Source organism: Pipistrellus kuhlii, unplaced genomic scaffold (genome assembly GCF_014108245.1).
Source record: "Pipistrellus kuhlii isolate mPipKuh1 unplaced genomic scaffold, mPipKuh1.p scaffold_m20_p_10, whole genome shotgun sequence".
Lineage (NCBI taxonomy): Eukaryota > Metazoa > Chordata > Mammalia > Chiroptera > Vespertilionidae > Pipistrellus > Pipistrellus kuhlii.
Genome location: NW_023425405.1, coordinates 40,313,946 through 40,335,553, shown reverse-complemented (window position 1 = coordinate 40,335,553; position 21,608 = coordinate 40,313,946). Strand labels below are relative to the sequence as shown.

Below are 21,608 nucleotides of genomic sequence, written 5' to 3'. Positions count from 1 at the left end.
GGTACACATATGTCAAAAGTTTGGGAAACACTGATTGTACCTCTTACACATCCCACCTCCACACCTCACCCCTCTACCCACGCTCATGAAGGCCCTGAGCACATTACCAAAACGCCCGAAAACTGCCAGCTGCGCGGTTCTCGGAGGGACCCGCTCGTGGGTGCCAGGAGGTGGACAGGAACCTCGGCCCCGCGGAATGCCCAGGTCTAGCGCACAAAACAACCCTGCCGTCCTGAGCGCGGAGGTGCAGGCTAGCGTTTGAGGTAGTTTGGATCCCCGGGCTTCCGTAGGAGCCGGCGCTTCCAAGGTCTCTGGCCCCGCCCTTAGCAACGCGCTGGCGTGGTAGCAACCAGCTGGCGGGCGGGAGCAGAGGTCCCTCCCGGTGGGCGGCGGCGGCGCGGGGCAGCGGCTCTCAGGGGCCTTCCGTTCTCGGTGGTAGGGCGTCTTTGAGTCCCTCCGCGGCGGGCACATCGAAGGACCGAAGAGCCCCCATGCCTCGCCATGCCGAGGCCCCGGCGCCCGCCGAGGCCCCCTCCGCAGCCGAGGCCCCTTCGGCGGCCGAGGCCCAGGGGCCGCGCAGCAAGAGCAAGTCCGTCAGCCCTCGACAAATCCCGGTCATCGGGGTGGTGACGGAGGATGAGGACGCTCAGGTTTGGTCCCGGGTACGTGCTGGGGGCGTTTGAGGGTGGGGTGTGTGTGGAGGGAGTCTATTGAGATTTGGAGGCGGGGACGAGTTGCGGGGGGCAGCAAGGAGGGAAATGGGGGCCCCCCGTGGGAATGAGGGTATTCCGCGGGGCCGAGGTTCCTGTCCACCTCGGGGCACCCATGAGCGGGTCCCTCCGAGAACCGCGCAGCTGACCAGAGGGGAGAGCCATCGTCTGCCCAGGTACCTGCCCGGGACCTCGGGCCACCAGGTGAGCAGGGGAGGCTTTGCCGGGGTTCCTAAGAAAGTGTGACTATTAATACGAAGGGCCTGGGGGGGAGGACACATTCTTAGCAAGAACATGAGTTTGAACTCTTGTCTGCGCTGTACTTGTGTACTAGTATGTACTGGTAGATCCCTGTTATCTAGTGATGTTCTTGATTGAGGCGTAGGCTTTCTCCCATGTTTGAATTTGCTGCTACTGGGTGGTGGAGGGAGGTGGTTCACCAGCCCAAGTCAAGTCTCCTTCTACCACCATTTCCCCCCACTTTATCCTATTCTACCTCCCCCCCCCCCACTCCCCTTTCCCTCTGGTAATCACCATACGGTTGTCTGTATCTATGAGTTGTTTGTTTGTTTTTGCCTAATCCCTTCACCTTTTCAGCCAGCCTCCAGTCCCCTACCCCTCTGACAGCTATCAGTCTATTCCCTGTATCTATGAGTCTATTTCTTTTTTAAAATGTATATTTTTATTGTTGGTAGTGTTACAGATATTTCCCGTTTCCCCATCCCCCCCCCTCTTCCCAGCCCTTAACCCCCACCCCCCACCAGTATGAGTCTATTTCTATTTTGTTGCTAGTTTATCTTGTTCATTAGATTCTACATGTGAGTGAAATCACGTCCCTTGTAATTGATTTAATGTATTGTGCATATGTTTGGTTATGAACTTACTTGTTATAAAAATGAATTCTTTCAAGCTGATCTGTTGAGAAGTTTCACTGCAGATGCTCCCCTTGGGTCTCCATTGTAGCGGGGGTACTTAGGAATTCCAAGTCGTTGGTTTCACGCTAGGGTTCCATTGCTCCACCCCAGAGAGCCATGGCCAAGCCCTAAAACGTGAATTCTATGGAGGAATCCTGCCCTGCCTCCTCACGCTAATGGCGTGGGGCCGCTGTGGGAATTACTGTGGAGACTTGACAAGTCTCCTGCTGCGTAAGGAACCTTGTCTCCTGTGGCCACATCCCAGGGCCTTGGAGAATTCCGTGGGAGTAGCCAGTTGACTGGGACCTCTTCTGCTGTGGGACGAGGGTTGAACGCTCTGAGGATGGTCCGACGTTTTCACAGTAGCCTTCGGAGCAACAGCATTTTTGCATGAGGAGGAACGGGGAATTGACCTAGTCAGCTTTGTGGAAGTGTTTCAACCACTTTTTTGTGGGCTGGGGAAAGAAGAACTTTTAAGGAACAGCAGCCCTTCACCCCCAGGGCTTCAAGGGAGCTCAACACCGCTGTCCTCCCAAGCACCAGGCAAAACTGGAAAGCAGGTGCATTTTGTCTCCGAGGGTTCTCATTCGTTTTTCCTTCACTTGGTGTAAAAGTGGGTGGGGGACAAGGTAAGCATGGGTTAAGAAGAAAAAAGAAAAAAGAGGAAATACTTTTAATGGGCCATTGCCAAAATAGTCCACAACATATCAAGTAAAGCAAAACAAGTATACCTGTTCATAGGTGTGTGCATTTTCTTCCTTCCCCTGTTCCTTTTTCTCTTTTCCTTTTCTTTTACAACTCTCCTTCCAGGGCTCAGGATTCTCTTCCAAAAAGAAATCAATTTGTATTAATTAAAGTTCCCACCTTGCTAGCAATGGCAAGAGAAAAATTCTGAGATGCACCACATTCATTCAATTACATCAGGCCTGGGGAGAGGGAGAGAAAAAGACCAGAGTAGTGAACCATTAGCCAGCTGTGGGCTAACTAGCAAAAGACTGCTCACTGCAGACCCCGCAGCTCACATTCCTGAAAGCATCTGTTTAGCAGACTACTAGACTCCATAATCCCACACATGCATGACCGTGCTGACTGTTGTCAAACGTAGCATTTCCTACTTATGGACTGTGTGCCTGTCATAGGACTGCCTCTGCTTCACCTCCCCAACACCCTTATCTGTAGCCAATGTAAATTCTTTCAAAACATCTCATATCTTCCTTCCCCAAACATTAAGCATAGAAGTGCCCGTCGATGGTGGACGTGTTTGTCTTTTCTCCCTGGCACGGCTGCTGGTGGTTTAGTCTTCATTTCCCAGCACCTGGTCCTTTTTTTTGGTTGGCATGTGGCTCGATAAAATCTTACTTTTAGAAACGCTTTCAGCCTCCAAGGTTCTTTTGTTTGTTTGCCTGTTTGCTTAACAACAACTACTTCAGGAGCATTAACATTTTATATATTTTTAAATACTTTACTGAAGAAAAAGTATCTGTCAAAAGAAATGAAATAGAATAGAAACTCGGAGAGCTGGGAGAAATGATCACTCGGGTTTTGTTTGGGATTGCTTTTACAAACGGGGACCCTAAGGCCACGAGAAGTGAAAGTTACTCAGTTTCTGTACTTAGAGGGGGGCCTCGTGCTCTTTGCCACCAGGAAAACGATAACTTATTAGGTTGGGTAAAGGGGATGTCTGTCTAGTAAGATGCAGGGTAGAGGTGAGGTGGCTAACGGCTACGAGAATAGTCTGTCAAGCCCCCTAACAGAGACTGAGGAGGGGACAAGGGTCCCAGCGAATTTGGGAAGGCAGAATGAGTGGCCCCAGTGTCAATAAAAAGAAAAAAAGGTAACGTTTTAGACCTCAGCCTCAGTAGAGGGAAAGACTCTTGGAACTCTAGATATTTTCAAAACATCCCACAATTGCAACTTCCTCCTCTGCCTATGCTTGAGAGACAGTGTATCCTGGCAGCTAACAATGAGAGTGTGGATCCCACCCTCCTTCATTAAGCCAGCTCCATCATACACTTGAAATCACAAATTGTTTACTCTTTACTTCCTGATTATCTTAATACTGCTCCTCTCTTTCTAGAAAATGGGAAACCCTCTAGCGCAGTGCTTCTCAAATTCTAATGTCCGTCTGGAGCACCTGCGGGTCTTACTAAAATGCAGATTCCCATTCTGCAGATCCGGAGGAGAGCTCTGGATCTGCTTTCCCACAGGATTCCAGGTGACCCTGAGGCAAGAGAGTAAGGAGCTAAGAAAACTCCTCGCAAGTGGATTTCAGAAACTGAGACAGCTGAACCGACTGGCTGAGCGTCTACAGTAGGGGTGTCGAACTCAATCAGAGAAGGGGCCAAAATCTAAAATCCAGCCTAAATCGCGGGCCGAATGGTTTACTGAACAGTCATAAACTGTCATTGTGATGGAAACGCAGCGGAGTGCAGTGATGACAGCGCGGTGCGGGCCACATTGCAAGGCCTGGCGGGACGGATTTGGCCCGCGGGCCTTGTGTTTGACACATGTGGTCTACAGCCAGGCGCAGACGGTCACCAGGGCGGACAGCCCCGCGTGCCTGGCATGCTTGGCAATGGGCAGGACTGGCGCTGGCCCTCGCCCCTGGGGCCTTTCCTCCCCTGGCATGTTGCTGGTGATTCAGGGTGGACCCCTGACCTTTCTTCCCCAGAGATAATATCTAGGCCTCACTCCTATTTCAGCTCCAGGCTCAGAAAAGCAGCAAAACCAAGTGATAACTAAACACGCCCTGCCCTGGTGCTGACCGATCAGGGGAGAGGGCACACCTGGAAAAGCTGATGAGGGCTCTATTGGGAGCTCCCCTAAGACGGCCTCTGAACTGCCAGCCTTCAAAAACCCTCAAAACAAAGGACCCAGTGCACACTGCCCTCCGAGGAGCACACCTGCCTTTCCCTCCCCGCACAGGCCTGCGCCTCCCAACCTCTAAGGGACCCGGGAGACTTGCAGCCAGGGGAGCAATGTAAGCAGTTTTCTGTTGGTTTTGCCCTGCAGTTGTTAACTGATTAACCTCTCTGTCTCTTTCCCCCGCCCTTCTGCCTGCTGTAATTAATTTAGGACGCCTCAGAATTTTCTTCTTGTCACTAAAAATTAGCCTGTACTAGATGAGTATTCCCCAACCATCTCAACCATCTCAGGAGCTTTAAACACAAACAAACATGGCACTGTAAAATGTGCCCTCCCCCACATCTGTCCTACAGCAGCCTCTGTGAGGAGCCCGGGGCTCTTAAAATGCTCCCTCCACTGATGTTTAGCCCCAGAACCGCTGAACTAAATGATGTGGAAGGTCTTTGCCATTCCTGAAGTTCCTCCGCTCCTCTTCTCTGTCCTATTTTTAGGGGTCCCCAATGCACAATCTGTGCTTTATCTGTAACATGTGCTCGGCTTTATCTGTAACATGTCCTCCCCGAGGACAGAGACCTTGTCTGTTGGGTGTTTTCTGTAGCGTACCCATTTCCTCCACTATTCACCAGCAACATCCAGCACAAAACCTGGTACACAGGAGGTGGCATGTAACATGTATTTAACGAGTTCCCTTCTCTCTTTCTGAATTTAAGTCTTACCCTGTTGGTGGTGGTGGTGTGAGAACAGCACCAGGTGTTAGATCAGACAGGTGGGGTTAGATCGGACCTGGGCTCAGCAACCTGGGCACTTGAGTTCTAAGGAAGTTCTAGGGAAGAATTCAGAGTCAAGACTCATAGTATAAGAGACCATTTATTTGGAAAATCACAGAGGTAGAAGAAGTAATCCATGGATGAAATGGGCTTAGGAAAGTAGTTATAGTGGCAAAGGAAGGGCCCTTGCTTAGAAGAGAGGAAGGTCAAGGTGATACACCTGAAGGGAGGGGGTAGAGGGGAGGAGGAGGTGAGGCAGTGCTCCTGAGGGGGTGCTGAGTCCTCTGACCTAAGGATTTTAAGGCTGGAGATTTTAAGGGAGGTCCCAGGGGAAGATCTCAACAGAATATTCAGCAGCTTTCCAGGTGTGTCCTTTTCAGGGTTGTTAATTTTTTAAATAAAATCATTTTGGCTAAATTCATTTCAATATTTATTCTGCAGACTTAAAGTTCAAACATTGTTTTTGAAAGACTTTTTTTTTTTAAGGTCAGAATATATGAGTTTGTAATTGTGAAAGAAAGGAAAATCTAGACTTAAGAGGCAAAGGAATAATGTCCCTGTAAAAATACGGAAATTTATGCATTATAGCTTTAAAAGTCAAAAGTACAACGGTGTTAATACTAAGTGAAATTATGTAAAACATTTTATACATGTAAATAAAAACAGAAAATGATATGTAAAAGTACTTAAAGCCAGAAAATAACATAGGCTGCATTTAGATGATAGGAATAAGTAGGATTTCCCCCCTTTTGTATACTTTTATATCATCATTACATCATCTCTTCAAATGGTTATTTTAAAGTAGAAGTAAGTATGAAAGGAGGATTGATAAGAGGAAGGAAACAAAGGTGACTGGGGTAGCTTAACTCATATAAGAGGTAGAAGCAATCCTATCTAATACACAGGGTATATGCTAATTGCCATCACTCCATCACAAAGATGGCTGCACCCACAGAATCAGCAGGGACCTGAGGCTATGCCCTCCCCTGCCCCCATGAGCTTGATAGGGGACCCCAGGCCACATCCCCCACCTGGCAGGGCTTGACGGAGACCTCAGGCCTTGCCCCCTGCCCTGGCACCAGGCCGGGGAACCTCAGACCAAGACCCCTTCCCCAGTGCCAGGCCAGGGAACCTGAGGCCACGCCCACGCCCTCCATGGCTTAACTGGGGTGGGGGGATTGGGGAGGGAGACCTCAAGATGCACTACCTGTCCTGGTGCTGGGCTAGGGAACCTCAGGCTGCTCCCCCCACTCCAGCTGGCTGGGGGACCTCAGGCTGCACTCCCTGCCCCAGAACTGAGCCAGGGACCTGAGGCTGTGCCCCCATGCCTGGCGGGGCTTGACAGGGGACCTCAAGGTACATCCCCAGTGCTGGGTCAGGGAAACTCAGACCATGCACCCCACCCGGAGGGGCTTAATGGGGGACCTCAGGCCATGCCCTCCACTCAGCAGGGCTTTACGGGGGATCTCAGGCCATGTCCCCCACATGGTGGGACTTAATGGGGAACCTCAAGGCACGCCCCCTGTCCCATCTGGGGGACCTCAGGCCACGCCCCCATACTGGTGCCGGGCCAGGGGGCCTGAGGCTAGTCCGGGCTTGACAATGGTAGGAATGGCCGGGTCTGGATCTAGCCCCATGAGGGGTTGGGGGGATTGCCGGGTCTGGGTCTAATGCAATTTTGAGGTGGGGACTTGACTCTGGGTCCCCCTTTTAATGTGCAGGAATTTTGTGCACCAGGCCACTAGTTTTGACATAACATTTGAAGTAAAAAGAAGATGTTATGCAAGGAAGCATTAACCCCCAAGTTAAATAGAGCCAAAACTGTACTTAGAATTTGGGGACTCCTGTGTTATCATAAGTACTTAAATTCTGGATGATGGCACCTCCTGTGTTCTTCCCCACTTAGCTGCAATGAACTTGCTATGCCAGGCCCAGTGTTTGGTGCTGGGGTTGCCAGAAAACAAGTCTTTGCTTTCAAGTGAACTTTGGGGCAGGTCGTGGTGGGGATAAACCTGTAAACCATTTTAGAGCAATGCTGGTGGGAATTGTAAAGGACATATGCTTAGGATGCTGTGGGAGCACAGAGGAGGGACACTTGCTCTACCTTATTTATTTACTTGTTTATTTATTATCTGTGTACATATTTTGCCATTGCCCCCCCCCCCCCTCATACATACCCTTCCTCCCCAGAGTGTTTTGTCCATTGGTTGTACTTTCATGCATTCATACAAGTCCTTTGGTTGATCTCTTATCTCCCGCAGATCTCCCTCCCCTCCCCGCTGTAATTTGACAGTCTGCTTGTTGCTTTACTGTCTCTATATCTATCTTTTGGTTCATGAAGTTATGTGGCTCTTTATTATCCATAAGTGAGTGAGGTCATGTGGTGTTTCTCTTTCATTGACTGGCTTATTTCACTCAGCATGATGTTCTCCAATTCCATCCAGGTTGCTGCAAATGATGAGAATTCTTTTATCCTTTCTGATGCTCTACCCTTTATCATCCCTTGGGGAGGTGACTCCTGAGCTGTAGCTTGAAGGATCACTCTATGGGGGTTAACCAAGGAGAGGAATAGGAGTGTAACAGCATAATTGAAAACAGAGGAGGGGGAAAGGGGTGTTCATAGAAAGTCACTGAATGATTCAGACTGGTTGTGCTCAGATCTGAGTTTTATTATTTTTACCATAGGGTGGAGGAGGATGTTGGAAGTACAAGAGTAGTGGAGGCAGGGAGAACAGCTAGAAAGTACCGTATTTTTCGGACCATAAGACGCACTTTTTCCCCCCCCAGAAGTGGGGGGGAAAAGTCCCTGCGTCTTATGGTCCAAATATAGCCTACACATCATATACTTTAAAAAAAAAGTTTTTTTACTTGCCCGGCTCTGTGCGGTCTCTGTGTGCTTGCCCAGCTCTAAAATGGTTCTAAATGCTGCTGTTTACTTTACAGGGTTGATTACATGTGTTTATGACTGTGATGTTGGGTTTTAATGCACATAAAATATTTTAGGACACTATTTGTTTCAGAACCTTTTTTTCTTCATTTCCCTTCTCTAAAAACTGGTGCGTCTTATGGTCCGGAGCGTCTTATCGTCCAAAAAATACGGTAATTGAGTGAGAGATGAGAACCAAATAATCAGTAAGAGGAAATGGGCTCGAGAAATATTTAAGATGTAAAAGCTGTAGAACTTGGAGGTTTCTGTTTTCCCATATGGATGACCGTGAGAATGCTGGGACCACTTGAGAGGGAACACCTACCTCAGACAGGTGACCTCATACCTCCAGGTCAGAGCTTAGTCTCCTGTGTATCTCTGTAGGCACATTCCGTGGGCTGTGTCTGCATGAGGTGTATAATATGTATGATGAAGAAATGTGTGGAAGTGCTATTATTCCAGATGCTCTTTTGGGCCTCTTGGAACGAGTGAAATTTAGACATTAACATTATAAGATGATAATAGAATTCAAGAGGTTTGTGTTTTTTAAACACCAAGATTTTTTTACTCCTAAAAGGTCTCATCTGCTACTCATTCTTTCCTCACTGTTTCTTTGTCATAAGATATTTTTGAGTTGCCAAGAGAGAAATAATATCATGAAAATAGTATGTTTGATGTAACTTCTTGATTCTCATGATATAGAATAATAAGAGTTGTATTTTTTAGGGTGCTTTAAAGCCTATGGACCTACAGAGTATCATCAAAGTCCTTGAAGAGACCGCTCATGTAAGCTTTGAGAAAACTTTTCTGCTATATTATTTATAAACTGTGATTCCCATGAAAGGTAACATGTGTAACATGTGTTCCCCCCAACATAAATATCATTTCTCTCCTCTTGAAACCATTTCAAATATTCAAGGTCTGTTTACATTTAGTATGAATATATTTCACCTGGTAAGGAAGATGGAGGAGGTGACTACATTTGGTTTTGTGGAATGAACAAATCCATGGTAAATATAAACAGAAGGAATAATAAGAGTAGAGAAAGACTCATCTAGCCTCTGTATTTTCTTGTTACCATGCACGATGTGGGAAGCAAGGACAGAAAAAGTGTATCATGATGTACTACTTAAGTTTTTCTGATATGAAATCAGGTTAGAGATACATACTCGTAATACTCATAGGGAGTTTATTTTGACAAAAATATTATATAGACTGTAATGGAAATGAAATTATTTTAGGTAAAACACAAAATTGAGAGCTCAAGCATTAGGAAAAAGGATCATAAATACATATGCATATATGCTCACATACCACACTCTCCTGACATTACCCAAGAACTGACTAACTGCCTGAAAGCCAGCACACACTATGAAATTACTACAAGATGAAGATTGCATGCTCTTAGTAATTGGAAAGTGACCATGGTAGAGCCAATCAGATAAAACGATGTCCTGTGATTAGTAGGCACCAAAATTTAATCACTGTTTTAACATTTTTTTAGTCTCTGCATTTTTATATAGAAGAAAAAATACAATAAAAATGACTCCATAAGAATTTATCTTTTCCTGGCTATGTTTGTGGTGGAAGTCATTTTTAATTGTAAATATATGTGCATTTTTATAAAAGAAAATTCAATTGCATGTTGCTCCTATTATTTGTTATTTATAGACAAAAAAAGGGGGCTCAGTATAAAAAATGCACAGCTTCTTATGAACAATTTAAAGATTAAAAGGACAGAAGTGATTCAGTCGTGAGAAGATATCACTGTAGAGGGTTTTGTTTTGTTTTGTTTTAATTTGCTGAAGCTATTGGGTTTGTACCAGTACACTGGGCATATTTTAGAGGTTAAAGTTACAATTTCTGGAGTCAGGTTGCCAAATTTGAGTCCTAACACCACCACTTATTATCTGTCTGATTTTGGACAAATCGCTTAGTGTTTCATCTTGAGGTTTTATTCTGGAGGACAGGAATAATAATAGTATTTTCCTAATTGGGTTGATTTGAAGATTGGCATGCATGTATGGTTCCTAAATGGTGCCTGGCACAGAAAATTGCTCAACATGTTTCCGATGTCGTTCATATTATTTCTGGAAACAATTACTGCTCTTACAGTAATCTAGTTTTAATTTTCAATTTTCTAATCAAATTTAAATGGTAGTTTATTTTTACCTTCATGTTTCAGGAAACATCTTATTGTACCTATATTGTAATACAGTAATTGAATTATCATTTTAATGGATAATTTATTGATAATTCTAATGTCTACTTTCTTTTTATATTAATAAGAAAATTATATCACAACAGTTTTAACAGCATAAAAGAACTAAAGCAAATCATTTGTTTTAGGATTATTTAGAAGAACAACTTAAATCTGTCAAGACATTGGTGCAGTATTATCAGAATGGATTTGTATCCTTTACTTATATATGTATGCTTACTCCATTTATCCTGAAATGGGAGAATTTTTATTAGAAGATGTATCCATTTCCTATTGCTAATATAAATTATCACAGGGTATCTTAAAAAAAAAAATAACATTTTTGTCTGATACTTCTGGAGGCCAGAAGTCCAAAATCTGCCTCACTGAGCTGAAGGTAAGGTGTAGCAAGGCTGGTTCTTTTTGAAGGTTCGGAGGACAACTCACTTCCTTGTTTCTCAGGCTTCTAGAGGTGGCCTGCATTCCTCAACTCCTGGCCCCTTCCTCAGAGTATCATCATTCTCACCTCTGCTTCTGTCATCGCATTTCCTTCTCTGATTCTCTGCTGCCTCTCTCTTTCCCTTATAAGGATCCTGTGGTTACATTGGTCTATCTGAATAATCTCAGATAACTTTCTCATCTCGAGATTTTTAACTTAATCACTGAAAAGTCCCTTTGCCTCATAAGGTAACTTCACAAGTTCTGGGCATTAGGATGTGGACATCTCTGGACAGGCCATTCTGTCTACCACACAAAATAGCTAACATTTTGTGTTTTTTACAAAATTATATTTTTCTTTTATCAGAAAATGTAAAATTGAAAACAGTACAATGCTGTTAACTTTACATAGATAATGGCAGTTCTAAAGACACAAAGAGACAGAGGATAAGGTTAGGAGGGCCACGTCAGTCTTATTTCTACCAATTTACTTGAGTACTTCCACTGTTAATGAGCTTATCAAACTATAGGCATAACAGCACCTCATGAAAGTTGTTAGGAAGACTAAATGAGAAAACATGCAAGTGCTTGATAATCTGCAAAACATTATATAAACATGAGATAGTATCCTCACTACATATACCACCTTGATCAGAATATGTGGAAACTCATGTATCTCAAAACTCATGCCTAAGAACTTAATTTGTTGTTGGGTAGCTGTTGTTGTTTTAATCTTTGCATATATATAATAATTTTGCCACAGGATACTCTCACTTTCTGTAGTCATCTTGCTACAAAATCTATGAAATTTGTTTATGTACCAGTTCGGGTAATACAAAGGGTGCTTTTACCTGAAGATCTATAGGTAGTACATTTTGGTTTCATACTAGGTTTAAATGAAATAAGATCTCAACTAATTTAAACCTTAAAAACAAGAGAATGCATCTCAGTAATATTAATAAAGTGATGCAGAAAAGTAAGGTAGGTTTGGGTTTCTTATTCTGGAGCAGTTAATGTTTACTGTGAGTGGAGATGAAGGATATGATTGAGCCATTAAGTTAATTTTTTTCAACCGAATTCATAGTGTAGTAGTTGGTAATCAAATTCTAAAGCTGTCGTGAGAGGAGAAAAAAAAAATATTTTGAAGTAAAAGGTCACTGAGACAAAAATTAAATATTTCTTTAAAAATATGGTTCTAACTTTAGTCTTTCAAATTAGTATAATTAAAATAATGTTGCCCAGCCAGTGTTGCTGAGTGGTTGAACATTGACCTAGGAACCAAGGGATCATGGTTTGATTCCCAGGCAGGGCACATGCTTGGGTTGGGAGCTTGATCCTCAGTTGGGGGCATGCAGGAGGCAGCCAGTCAGAGATGTTTTTCTCTCATCAATGTTTATATCTCTGTATCCCTCTCTCTAAAAACATAAAATATCAATAAAAATATTTCTTAAAATGTCAACCATATTTAACATTATAGGAACTCTATAGATTTTCTTGGCACAAGTTTTATAAATAATACGTTGATAAGTATAAATATATGAATCTTAATTTTATTTCTTAACTAAAAATATTAAAGCCCCTAAGGGATTTGGCACAGATATTTAAAATTCTGAATATGTGTGCAGAAAAAATTGAAAAACAGCCTGCTTTTCTAGAACCTACATATAATATCATAAAATTATTCGGGTAAGTTGTTTTTCTTTAACTTTATTGTATAGTAGCATGCAGCATTTTATTATGTTTTATTTTGCATTATAAAAGATATGATGCATTATGAGGTAGCAAAGTGATGCAGAACTCAGAAAACTTCACTTGATCACTTAACAGCAGTTAGTATTTCAAAGGTAGTCAATTTTATTATAGTCTAAGATCACTTGCTACCGGAGATTAAACTGCAAATATAGTTTAAAAATTTTTCATCTCACCGTAATGATAAATCTGAGGTAAGACCAACAAATTGTAATATCTTTAGAAAATCCTTGAGACAATTTATAGACAATGCTTAATAGTTTAAGCCTAGTTTTCTTCTCTCTTTAGAAAATTTGACTCTTAAAGATGTATTAGGTTCTGATTCATGTTTAATTGATTTTCCAAATTTGAATAAAGAATAAAATGTCAACAGTTATTTTTGATATATGTTTTTAATGTTCTTAATGTAATTAGAGGCCAGAATTATAAAATTGATCTACGCAATCATCTATGCTGTTGTTTCTCCAAACGTTTCAGGGAACTAGGAGTATATTTTGCTTCCTTTCTGCCACATAGTGGCTAATCAAGATACACTTTAAAATATCTGTTTTTAGTTTTCAATAAAATATAGTAGTAGAGGACATTTCTTAAAGTAGAAATAAACCCTCCTGACAATTTAACCTTTGAAACTTCTCCACCAATTTAGCTTTTTAAATACTGTGTTTCTTTTAATATGTAAATATGATATTAGTGAGACTGTATACCTAGTAGGTTTTAACTCACATTTTTAGATTTAGCAATAATAATATTTAAACTTTTATAATTACATTTAATTTTTTATATCTGAACAAAATAATCAAAAATAATTTATTTATTGAATGTCTTTATCATGCCTTCCTTTTTCATAGAGACCATGAAAAATAAACACCCAAGGAGACACTCTGGTGCTTCTTTAATATACAAATTGGCAATTATGATACCAATGTAAGATCATATATATAAAATGTTTTCAAATTTTGAGGCTGTGCAAGTCCTAGAAAGCCAGGTTCATAAGTATGACTTTCAACATCAGTTCCCCTACAGAGCTCCGCCAAGGACTTGCTCTCAATGAGAGCTGTGACTAAGTGTTTTATTATGTAATATGATAAATCTTTTTATTTGTACTCTTTATTTCCCTCACATTTTATAATTGTTCTCATTATTTTATTCCCCCCTCCCCCATACTTTCCTAATTTTTGCTTTTGTCCTGCATTTCTCCACACCTCATCATCACCTCATTCACTTTTCAAGATATTTTTGGGAGATGAAAACATTGAAAGTAAAATACAGCCTTTCAGTTTGGGCCTGTGAGTAGTATGCTTTTCTTATTGCATCCTTTTGCCTATAATGCTTATCTTTTTTCATACCCGTTTTGGTTGAAAACTCTTCTGATGCTTTATCTTTTAGGTTGTTTCCTTTGGTAGCAAAGGAAAAAGTTTGAAGAAGAAGTATTAACTAATTTTTAGAGTTTAATATGTTATTTGTTTCAAATTTTAACAAACACTTGAAAAAAAACTTCTGTGGAGTTATAAAATTTTCCTTTTCATAGTTTGTCCTTGTTCAATTAAGGGCTTTATGAAACATAACTTGTACCTTCTTTATTCTTATTGAAGCTTGCCATTTTTGAAAAAGAAAGTATCAGATGAAATAACATATGCTGAAGATACTGCTAAGTCAATTGCACTTCTGGGTAAGTTAAGATTCTTTTTAAGATAGAGGATTATAATATGTCAGGCCTGATTGATAAGAAAGAAATGTCTCTTGCACTAAATTTGACTAAGAATCCTTCTCCAAAGCTAGGCTCTTGTTTTCTAGTTGAAAATTAATCATAGTGTGCTTGGTGATAATTTTTGTATTGTTTTTTCCTCGAGTCTTTTATGATACCAACAAGACTCTATGTTCCTTAAATACAAGGACTGGCAGATATTTCTGTGTACTTATTTGATGTTATTTAGTGCGATTAAATATTTATTAACATTTTTTGTAAATTAGAAGTATGTGTCCTTCTCAGTAATCCCAAAGATGTTTTCAACTTTGAACTCTAATAATTACTAGAACCATTGAAAACCAAATTGTTCAGTAAACAACCTAATCATAAAATGATAGAACATTAAGAACTTTAGCGTAATATACATAAACATGAAGGTATCTGTGTTTCCTATTCAAAATATGAAAAACATAAAACAGCAGGCTTTGCTTTGTGATTATTGCTTGATTTTTCTAAAGAAAGAAAATAATTTTCTGGGAAATATAACCAGTCAAACACTAGCTCCTTGATTCAGCCCTTGAGTACATGACAGCATGTTCCCAAAACAATTCCTACATTAAATTTATACTTATTAATTTAGGTCCTTGTTTATATAAGGGAACCAAAAGGCACAGAATTGCCCAGCAAATGAAAAATAAGTATTTATTCAACTGTAATGTTCCCAGTATTTTATTTCTTACTGAAAGATGAGACTCAACTGGAATAAGTAAAAGACATTTTTAACTTTTAATATAGACACTAACACTTTTAGGTCAAAATATGTTTTATAGTTCCTAATCAGAGATATTTTGGAGAAAAATATGCTCTAGAATAGGTGAAATATCAATGAAATTAGGATACACACGAGGAGTTAGATAAGGTGACCTTAAGGAGCAGGTGGGCTGAAAACTAATGGGTGAAATTTACAATAGGAAGCCAACCCAAAAGGAGACACAGTATAACAGATAAAAAGTGTAGGTTTGGTTGGTAACATTTTAAAAATGCCACTATTGCCCTTATTATTTTTAAATGTTGACTCCAAGAGAGTTGGCATACATTTGTATGATAAATACAAGGCCTATTTCTTACTGTGTCAATTTGCTCTTTGCTGGATGACTGCCCAGCTACAGAACACACTCCTGTCACACTTGAGGGCAATATGAAATCAGTTTAAAATGAGCTCTCTTTATATTGCTCACTAGACGCCCATTGCACAATATTCGTGCAAGAATAGGCCCCTGGCTTCACTCCCAGCTGCCTGGGAGCCAGTCCGTCCCCGCTCCCAAGATGCCCAAAGCCAGCACTCCAGTAGCTCCCTCTGATGGCCCCCTCCCCCTCATAGCAGGCTTCACACCTCACCTGCCTGCATATGCAAATTAACTTCCATCTTGTTGGGTTAATTTGCATACTCATTCTGATTGGCTGTGGGCATAGCAAAGGTATAGTCAATTAGCATTTTTCTTTTTTATTAGTGTAGATTAGATTCCATATATGAGTGAAATCATATGGTACTTACCTTTCTCTGGCTTATTTCACTTAGCATATTATTCTCCAGGTCCACCCATGCTGTTGCAAATGGTAAAATTTCATTCTTTTTTCTGACTGAGTAGTATTCCATTGTGTAAATGTACCATGGCTTTTTTATCCACTCATTTACTTAAGAGCACTTGGGCTGCTTCCAAGTCCTGGCTATTATAAACAATACTGTATTGATTTTCTGATGAGGATATTTTTAAAAATCATATTACTAACACTTTATGCTTAAATTTGCAAATAAGCTATGACAGTGTTATTAAATAGTATTCATTTATCTTTCTGACAGGTAATTTAATGAAAATACCAAGTTCTGAATTGAGGATACAAATTTGTAGGTGTATTATTGACTTTTATCATGCAGAACCACCAAAGAAGCATATTGCAGGTGAAATTTTCAATGGTCCTTCAGTAATAACATCCTATCTAATAAAAGAGTAATATACAAATTGACCATCACTCCAACCCAAGGTGGCTGCCCCCATGTGGTCAAAGATGACTGCCCCATGTGGACACTAGATGGCCACCACAAGATGGCGAGCAGGGGAGGACAGTTGGGTGGGACCCAAGCCTGCAAGGGAGAGCAATGGGGGATAAGTCGGGGGGGAGACTAGGCCTGCAGGGGAGAGCAGTTAGTAGTAAACAGGCCAGCAGGGTAGGGCAGTTTGGGGGGACCCAGGCCTGCAGGGGAGGGCAGTTGGGGAGGGACCAGATCAGCAGGGGAGAGTAGTTAGAGGCAATGAGGCTGTTAGGGAAGGGCAGTTAGGGGTCGGCTGGGTCGGCTGGGTCGGCTGGGTCGAGCAGTTTGAAGGGACCAGGCCGGCAGGGGAGAGCAGTTTGAAAGGACCAGGCCAGCAGGGGAGAGCAGTTTGAAGGGACCAGGCCGGCAGGGGAGAGCAGTTAGGGGCAATTGGGCTGGCAGGGGAGTAGTTAGGCATCAATCAGGCTGGCAGGGGAGTGGTTAGGAGGTGATCAGGTTGGGGGCAATGAGGCAGGCAGGCAGATAAGTAATTGGGAGCCAGCAGTCCTGGATTGTGAAAGGGATGTCCGTCTGCCCATTTAGGGGTCCAACTGCTCTCTAGGGGTCCCAGATTGCAGAGGGTGTAGGCTGAGCTCAGGGACACAAATTTTATGCACCAGGCCTCAAGTCCTATATAATAAAAGGCTAATATGCAAATCAATAAATGGTGGAATGATCAGTCACTATGACATGCACTGACCACTAGGGGCAGATGCTCAACACAGGGGCTGCCCCCTGGTGATCAGTGTGCTCCCACAAGGGGAGCACCGCTCAGCCAGAAGCCAGGCTCATGACTGGTGAGTGCAGTGGTGGTAACGGAAGCCTCTCCCAGCAGTGCTAAGGATGTCTGACTGACTGTTAGTCAGACATTCCCAGACTATGAGAGGGTGCAGAGTGGGCTGAGGGACCCCCTGAGTGCATAAATTTCGTGCACTAGGCCTCTAATGTCTGTATAAATAGAATATTCTGTCCCATTTCTATTTGAACTTGGGAAGAGAGTGGGATCATAAATGCATTATATCAAAAACAAAAATTTTTTTGGTAGTTTCAAGCTCTTTGGTTATTTTTTTTTAAATATATTTTATTGATTTTGTACAGAGAGGAAGGGAGAGAGATAGTTAGAAACATCAATGAGAGAGAGTCATCGATCAGCTGCCTCTTGCACACCCCCTACTGGGGAGGTGCCCGCAACCAAGGTACATGCCCTTGACTGGAATCGAACCTGGGACCCTTCAGTCCCCAAGCCGACGCTCTATCCATTGAGCCAAACCGGTTTCGGCTCTTTGGTTATTTTAAATTAAAAATTTTATACATTCTTTAAGTTTTTTAGATTTGCATGATATCTTTATTCTGATGGTAAATATTTATGATGTAATTTTTAAAGTCATACCCAAATTAGTTTATTATTATTAGTTAATGTTAATTAATAGTGTTGCTAATATTATTTATTCTTTTCTAATTGTGTGAATCACACTGAATTGGGTGATAGTAAGCAAAAAGCACTGGCACTGTGGAGGATACCATGTCATTTAGGACCTCCTTCATAGTTTCTATAATTTATAATCAATCTAGGAAGGGAGAGAAGATATAAATTACATTTTTTAAGTTACATGTTTCTTAAGATAAGTGGAAATAAGATGCCGTAGTAGAAAACAAAGATTACTTCTTTAACTAGGGAAAAATGGGAAGACATCTGAAGTAAAGAAATGAATAAAAATATTTTTAAATGCCAGATTTGCACTATTCATGAGATAGAAAAGTGGAAGTATTTGGTAGATAGTAGACATTAGATACTAAAAGAAGAGACCAGAAATACAGATTTGGATTTTATACAAATAGAGATGAAAATTGAAGCCATCAGAATGGTTGAGTTTGCCAAAAACAAGGGAATAAGAATAACATCATGGAGAGTGTCCCTATTGGCTTTGGGGGGTGGGGGAAGATTCCGAGAAATTGGCAGTGAAAGGAGGTTTAAAGAGAGGAAGAAAATCTAAAGATAGGCATGTCTTGAGTGCCAATGAATGAATGTTTGATGAAGAAAGAAATGATCTCGGTGGCCAATACTGCAGAGGCCTGTAATTGAGGAATGAAAAGGCCAAGGTAATATGGTACCTGGAAAGTTATGGTTAACCTTTGTCACATTATTACCATACAGTAAAGTGGTTAGAGCACGTACAGGATTAAAGAGCATTCTGAAAGTGGAGGCAATGGGAGCGAATGCAGACTTACATTTTAAGATCAGAAAAAGAAGGAAGTTGGTGAACAGCCTAACTGGTAGCAAGATCAAAGAAAAATATGTTGTTTCTAATTTGTCTAAAAATGAAGTTTACAGGCAGAGGAGATGGGAGGGTGAAATTCCCAAAGAAAGCATGAGAGGATGGAATTAAGAGCAAAAGCTTAGTGTTAAGCTTGGTAAAATGGAAGCACTCATCTTTCAGATAGAAGGAGAAGTGTATGAGATACAACAGGAGAGAAGGTGCCAAGAAGTGAGCTTGACCTTACTTTGATAAGACTCCGAACATTAGGAGCCATAAACCATGCTCTCGCTAACGGTTTCACAGTTGATTTTAAGTGATAGGCACAGCTGGACGTCTGCAGTCACAGCTGAAAAGCCCTCAGTATGGCAATTGTAAGAGACGTAGCCCGGGGGGATAGGGATCAAGGCTTTACTCTTACTATGTCTTTTTATAGAATTGTAAAATCAATAGAAAAAGATATAGTAGATATAAAGTATACTTTTTGGTCTGTACCTACCATAGACTATTATGCAAGTAAAAATCAAGATTTGTGATGAGGTGAAAAGCTTACTATAAAATGTTTAGTGGCTGTAGTAGAATATACAATTCTACATACATGTAGTATATTGCTAAAGTAATATGCATACATTGATGTGTCAGCAGAAAATATACCAAAGTGGCTGAATCCGATTTGGCTCAGTGGATAGAGTGTCGGCCTGTGGACTAAAAGGTCCTGGGTTCGATTCCGGTCAAGGGCATGTACCTTGGTTGCGGGCACATCCCCAGTAGGGGGTGTGCAGGAGGCAGCTGATCGATGTTTCTAACTCTCTATACCTTTCTCTTCCTCTCTGTAAAAAAATCAATAAAATATATTTAAAAAGAAAATATACCAAAGTGTTAATATTGTTATCTCTGGATGGTGAAATTATAGGCGTTTTTGTTTTCCTCTTCATATGTTTTAAGTGCCAGGCCCATCACAGGAAGGGATGGTCTTGAACAGGGTCAGGCCTCAAATTCAGAAAGATAAGACAAACTGCGACATCTCAGAACTATGGCAAGAAATCTAGCTGCTCTCAAAAGTCAAGAAGTAAGGGAGGTAGGTGAGTTATATCACTGAGAGAGAAAGTGGCTGCATCTCAGATGAGCAAACATGCACTGATGTTCATTTAATCTCATCACATGTCAAAAAGGAGAGGCAGTATTTCTCATGAAAGCTAAAGAAGAAGGAAATGCTTATGAGACATATCACCTAGAATCAGACTTCCCTAATATTATATTCATTAGCATCTATCAGAACTGCATTACATTTTACCTCTTATTTCATTGCCAACATCACATAATTGCTGGTTCTTGAAAGCACTGAAGTAACAATGCATTGACTTGAACAGTGAAAACGTTCAGTGTCTGTAATCATAACATTTTTCTTTATGGAAAGATCTATCTACTAACAAAAGATCTATCTACTAAAAAATATTGTTCCTTTTCAGAATTTAAGATATGCCCCCAAATTTGTGGGATCAACAAGCTATGGACCACAGGCCAAAAGGGCCTACTATACATAAAGTTTTATTGGAACACAGCTATGCCCACTTATTTTTACATTCTTTATGCCTGTTTTCATAGTATGGTAGCAGAGTTGAGTATTTGCAACAGCAACTTTATGACCACAAGGTCTAAAATTGCTGGCCTTTTCTAGAAAAAGTTTGCCTGTCCCTCTGCTAACCATTTTAAAATGCCATACACTTTTTATACATTTTGTTGTTGGTTATTGATAAATTATTCATTCCTTTAACTTAATGTAGATGATACTATGTGAAATGACTGCACATGTTTATTAACTAATTGTTTTTAGGTTACCAGCAAGCTAGCCCAACATATAAGATTCAAATGGCTGAAGTTGGAGGATTGGCAAAAACAATGGTTCATTCATTGGACTTGCTTGAAAATCAACTTGTTGAGAAACTTTGGGTCCTTAAAGCTCTGCAACATCTCTCAACTTCTGGTTTGTATATTATTAAATATGAACACTTCATTCTCCACTAATTTTGTTTCTACCTAATGTCAAGACTGTAACATAAATTATTTTTATTTACACTTATTTTCAGAAGTTAATTGTACTCTAATGATGAGAGCATATGCAGCCAGAGGCATCTGTGCTCACCTCAATGACCCAGACCCCTCTGGGCAGCTTCTGTTTCGTTCATCAGAAATACTCTGGAACTTACTAGAAAAATCGTCAAAAGAAGAAATCATAAAACAACTTAGTAACTTGGAGTGTTTGGTGTAAGTATATGTGGTTAGCTAGGAATGTTTTTTAACCTTGTGACATAATATTTTTGTTTGAATTTGTGTTTCATTGGGCTTTGATTCAGGCAATGGCTATGTTGCAGGACATTTCTTTTGTGCCGTTGTATAAATGCATCTGCACATAGCAAGCTTTTTTTTTTTTTTTCCTTATGTGGAAGGAATTTAAAGTACTAGCTAGAATATAAAGAACTAAAATGTCTTTGAATAGGTATATAGACATTTAAAAGAACTATTTCATTTGTTCATTCAATAAATGTATTTTTGAATATTGTCTTCTAATTTCTGAATAAACATTAGCAAAAATAAGAGTAAGCCTGTGAGTTACTCATTCATTTATTTATTAAGTAATTATTGTTTGCTCTGTGCCAAGTTCAGTAGTAGGCCATAGAAAGACAATTGAAAACAATACAGACATGGTCTCTGCTTTCATGGAATTTGTTATGTTAGGAGAGACAGACAATTAAATAGCAACTCATTGCGAGCCTACTAAATGCTATGGAAGACATTATTGTAAGGTGTTTTCCAGGAGAGGGTGAGCCAGTACATTTTTGTTTGCAAGTGACTGAACATACAACCCAACTGATTGAAGCAATTGTAAGAAATTGCTGAGCTTTAAAACTAAAAATCAAGGGCAAAACTGGTTTCGGGTGCAGCTGTATTCAAAGCTCGGCAAATAGCAGGGCTTAGGCCTTCATCTCTCTGCCCTGTCTTCCACT

The 21,608-nt window shown here is 41.0% G+C and overlaps 1 protein-coding gene across 2 annotated transcripts in view; it reads left to right on the top strand.

Annotated features, from left to right (window-relative positions):
- Positions 1-254: 254 nt before the first annotated feature.
- The window catches only part of CFAP69 (cilia and flagella associated protein 69), a 52,262-nt gene continuing 30,908 nt past the window's right edge, over positions 255-21,608 (top strand). The window contains exons 1-8 of one of the 2 annotated variants that reach the window (XM_045578459.1): positions 255-662; positions 8,909-8,968; positions 10,532-10,594; positions 12,397-12,506; positions 14,162-14,238; positions 16,118-16,216; positions 20,438-20,587; positions 20,691-20,868. In XM_045578459.1, the coding sequence (XP_045434415.1) occupies positions 492-662; positions 8,909-8,968; positions 10,532-10,594; positions 12,397-12,506; positions 14,162-14,238; positions 16,118-16,216; positions 20,438-20,587; positions 20,691-20,868 (908 nt within the window). In that variant the 5' untranslated portion in view covers positions 255-491. The remainder of the gene's footprint in view (positions 663-8,908; positions 8,969-10,531; positions 10,595-12,396; positions 12,507-14,161; positions 14,239-16,117; positions 16,217-20,437; positions 20,588-20,690; positions 20,869-21,608) is intronic. The other variant, XM_036429501.2, reaches the window with a different exon arrangement.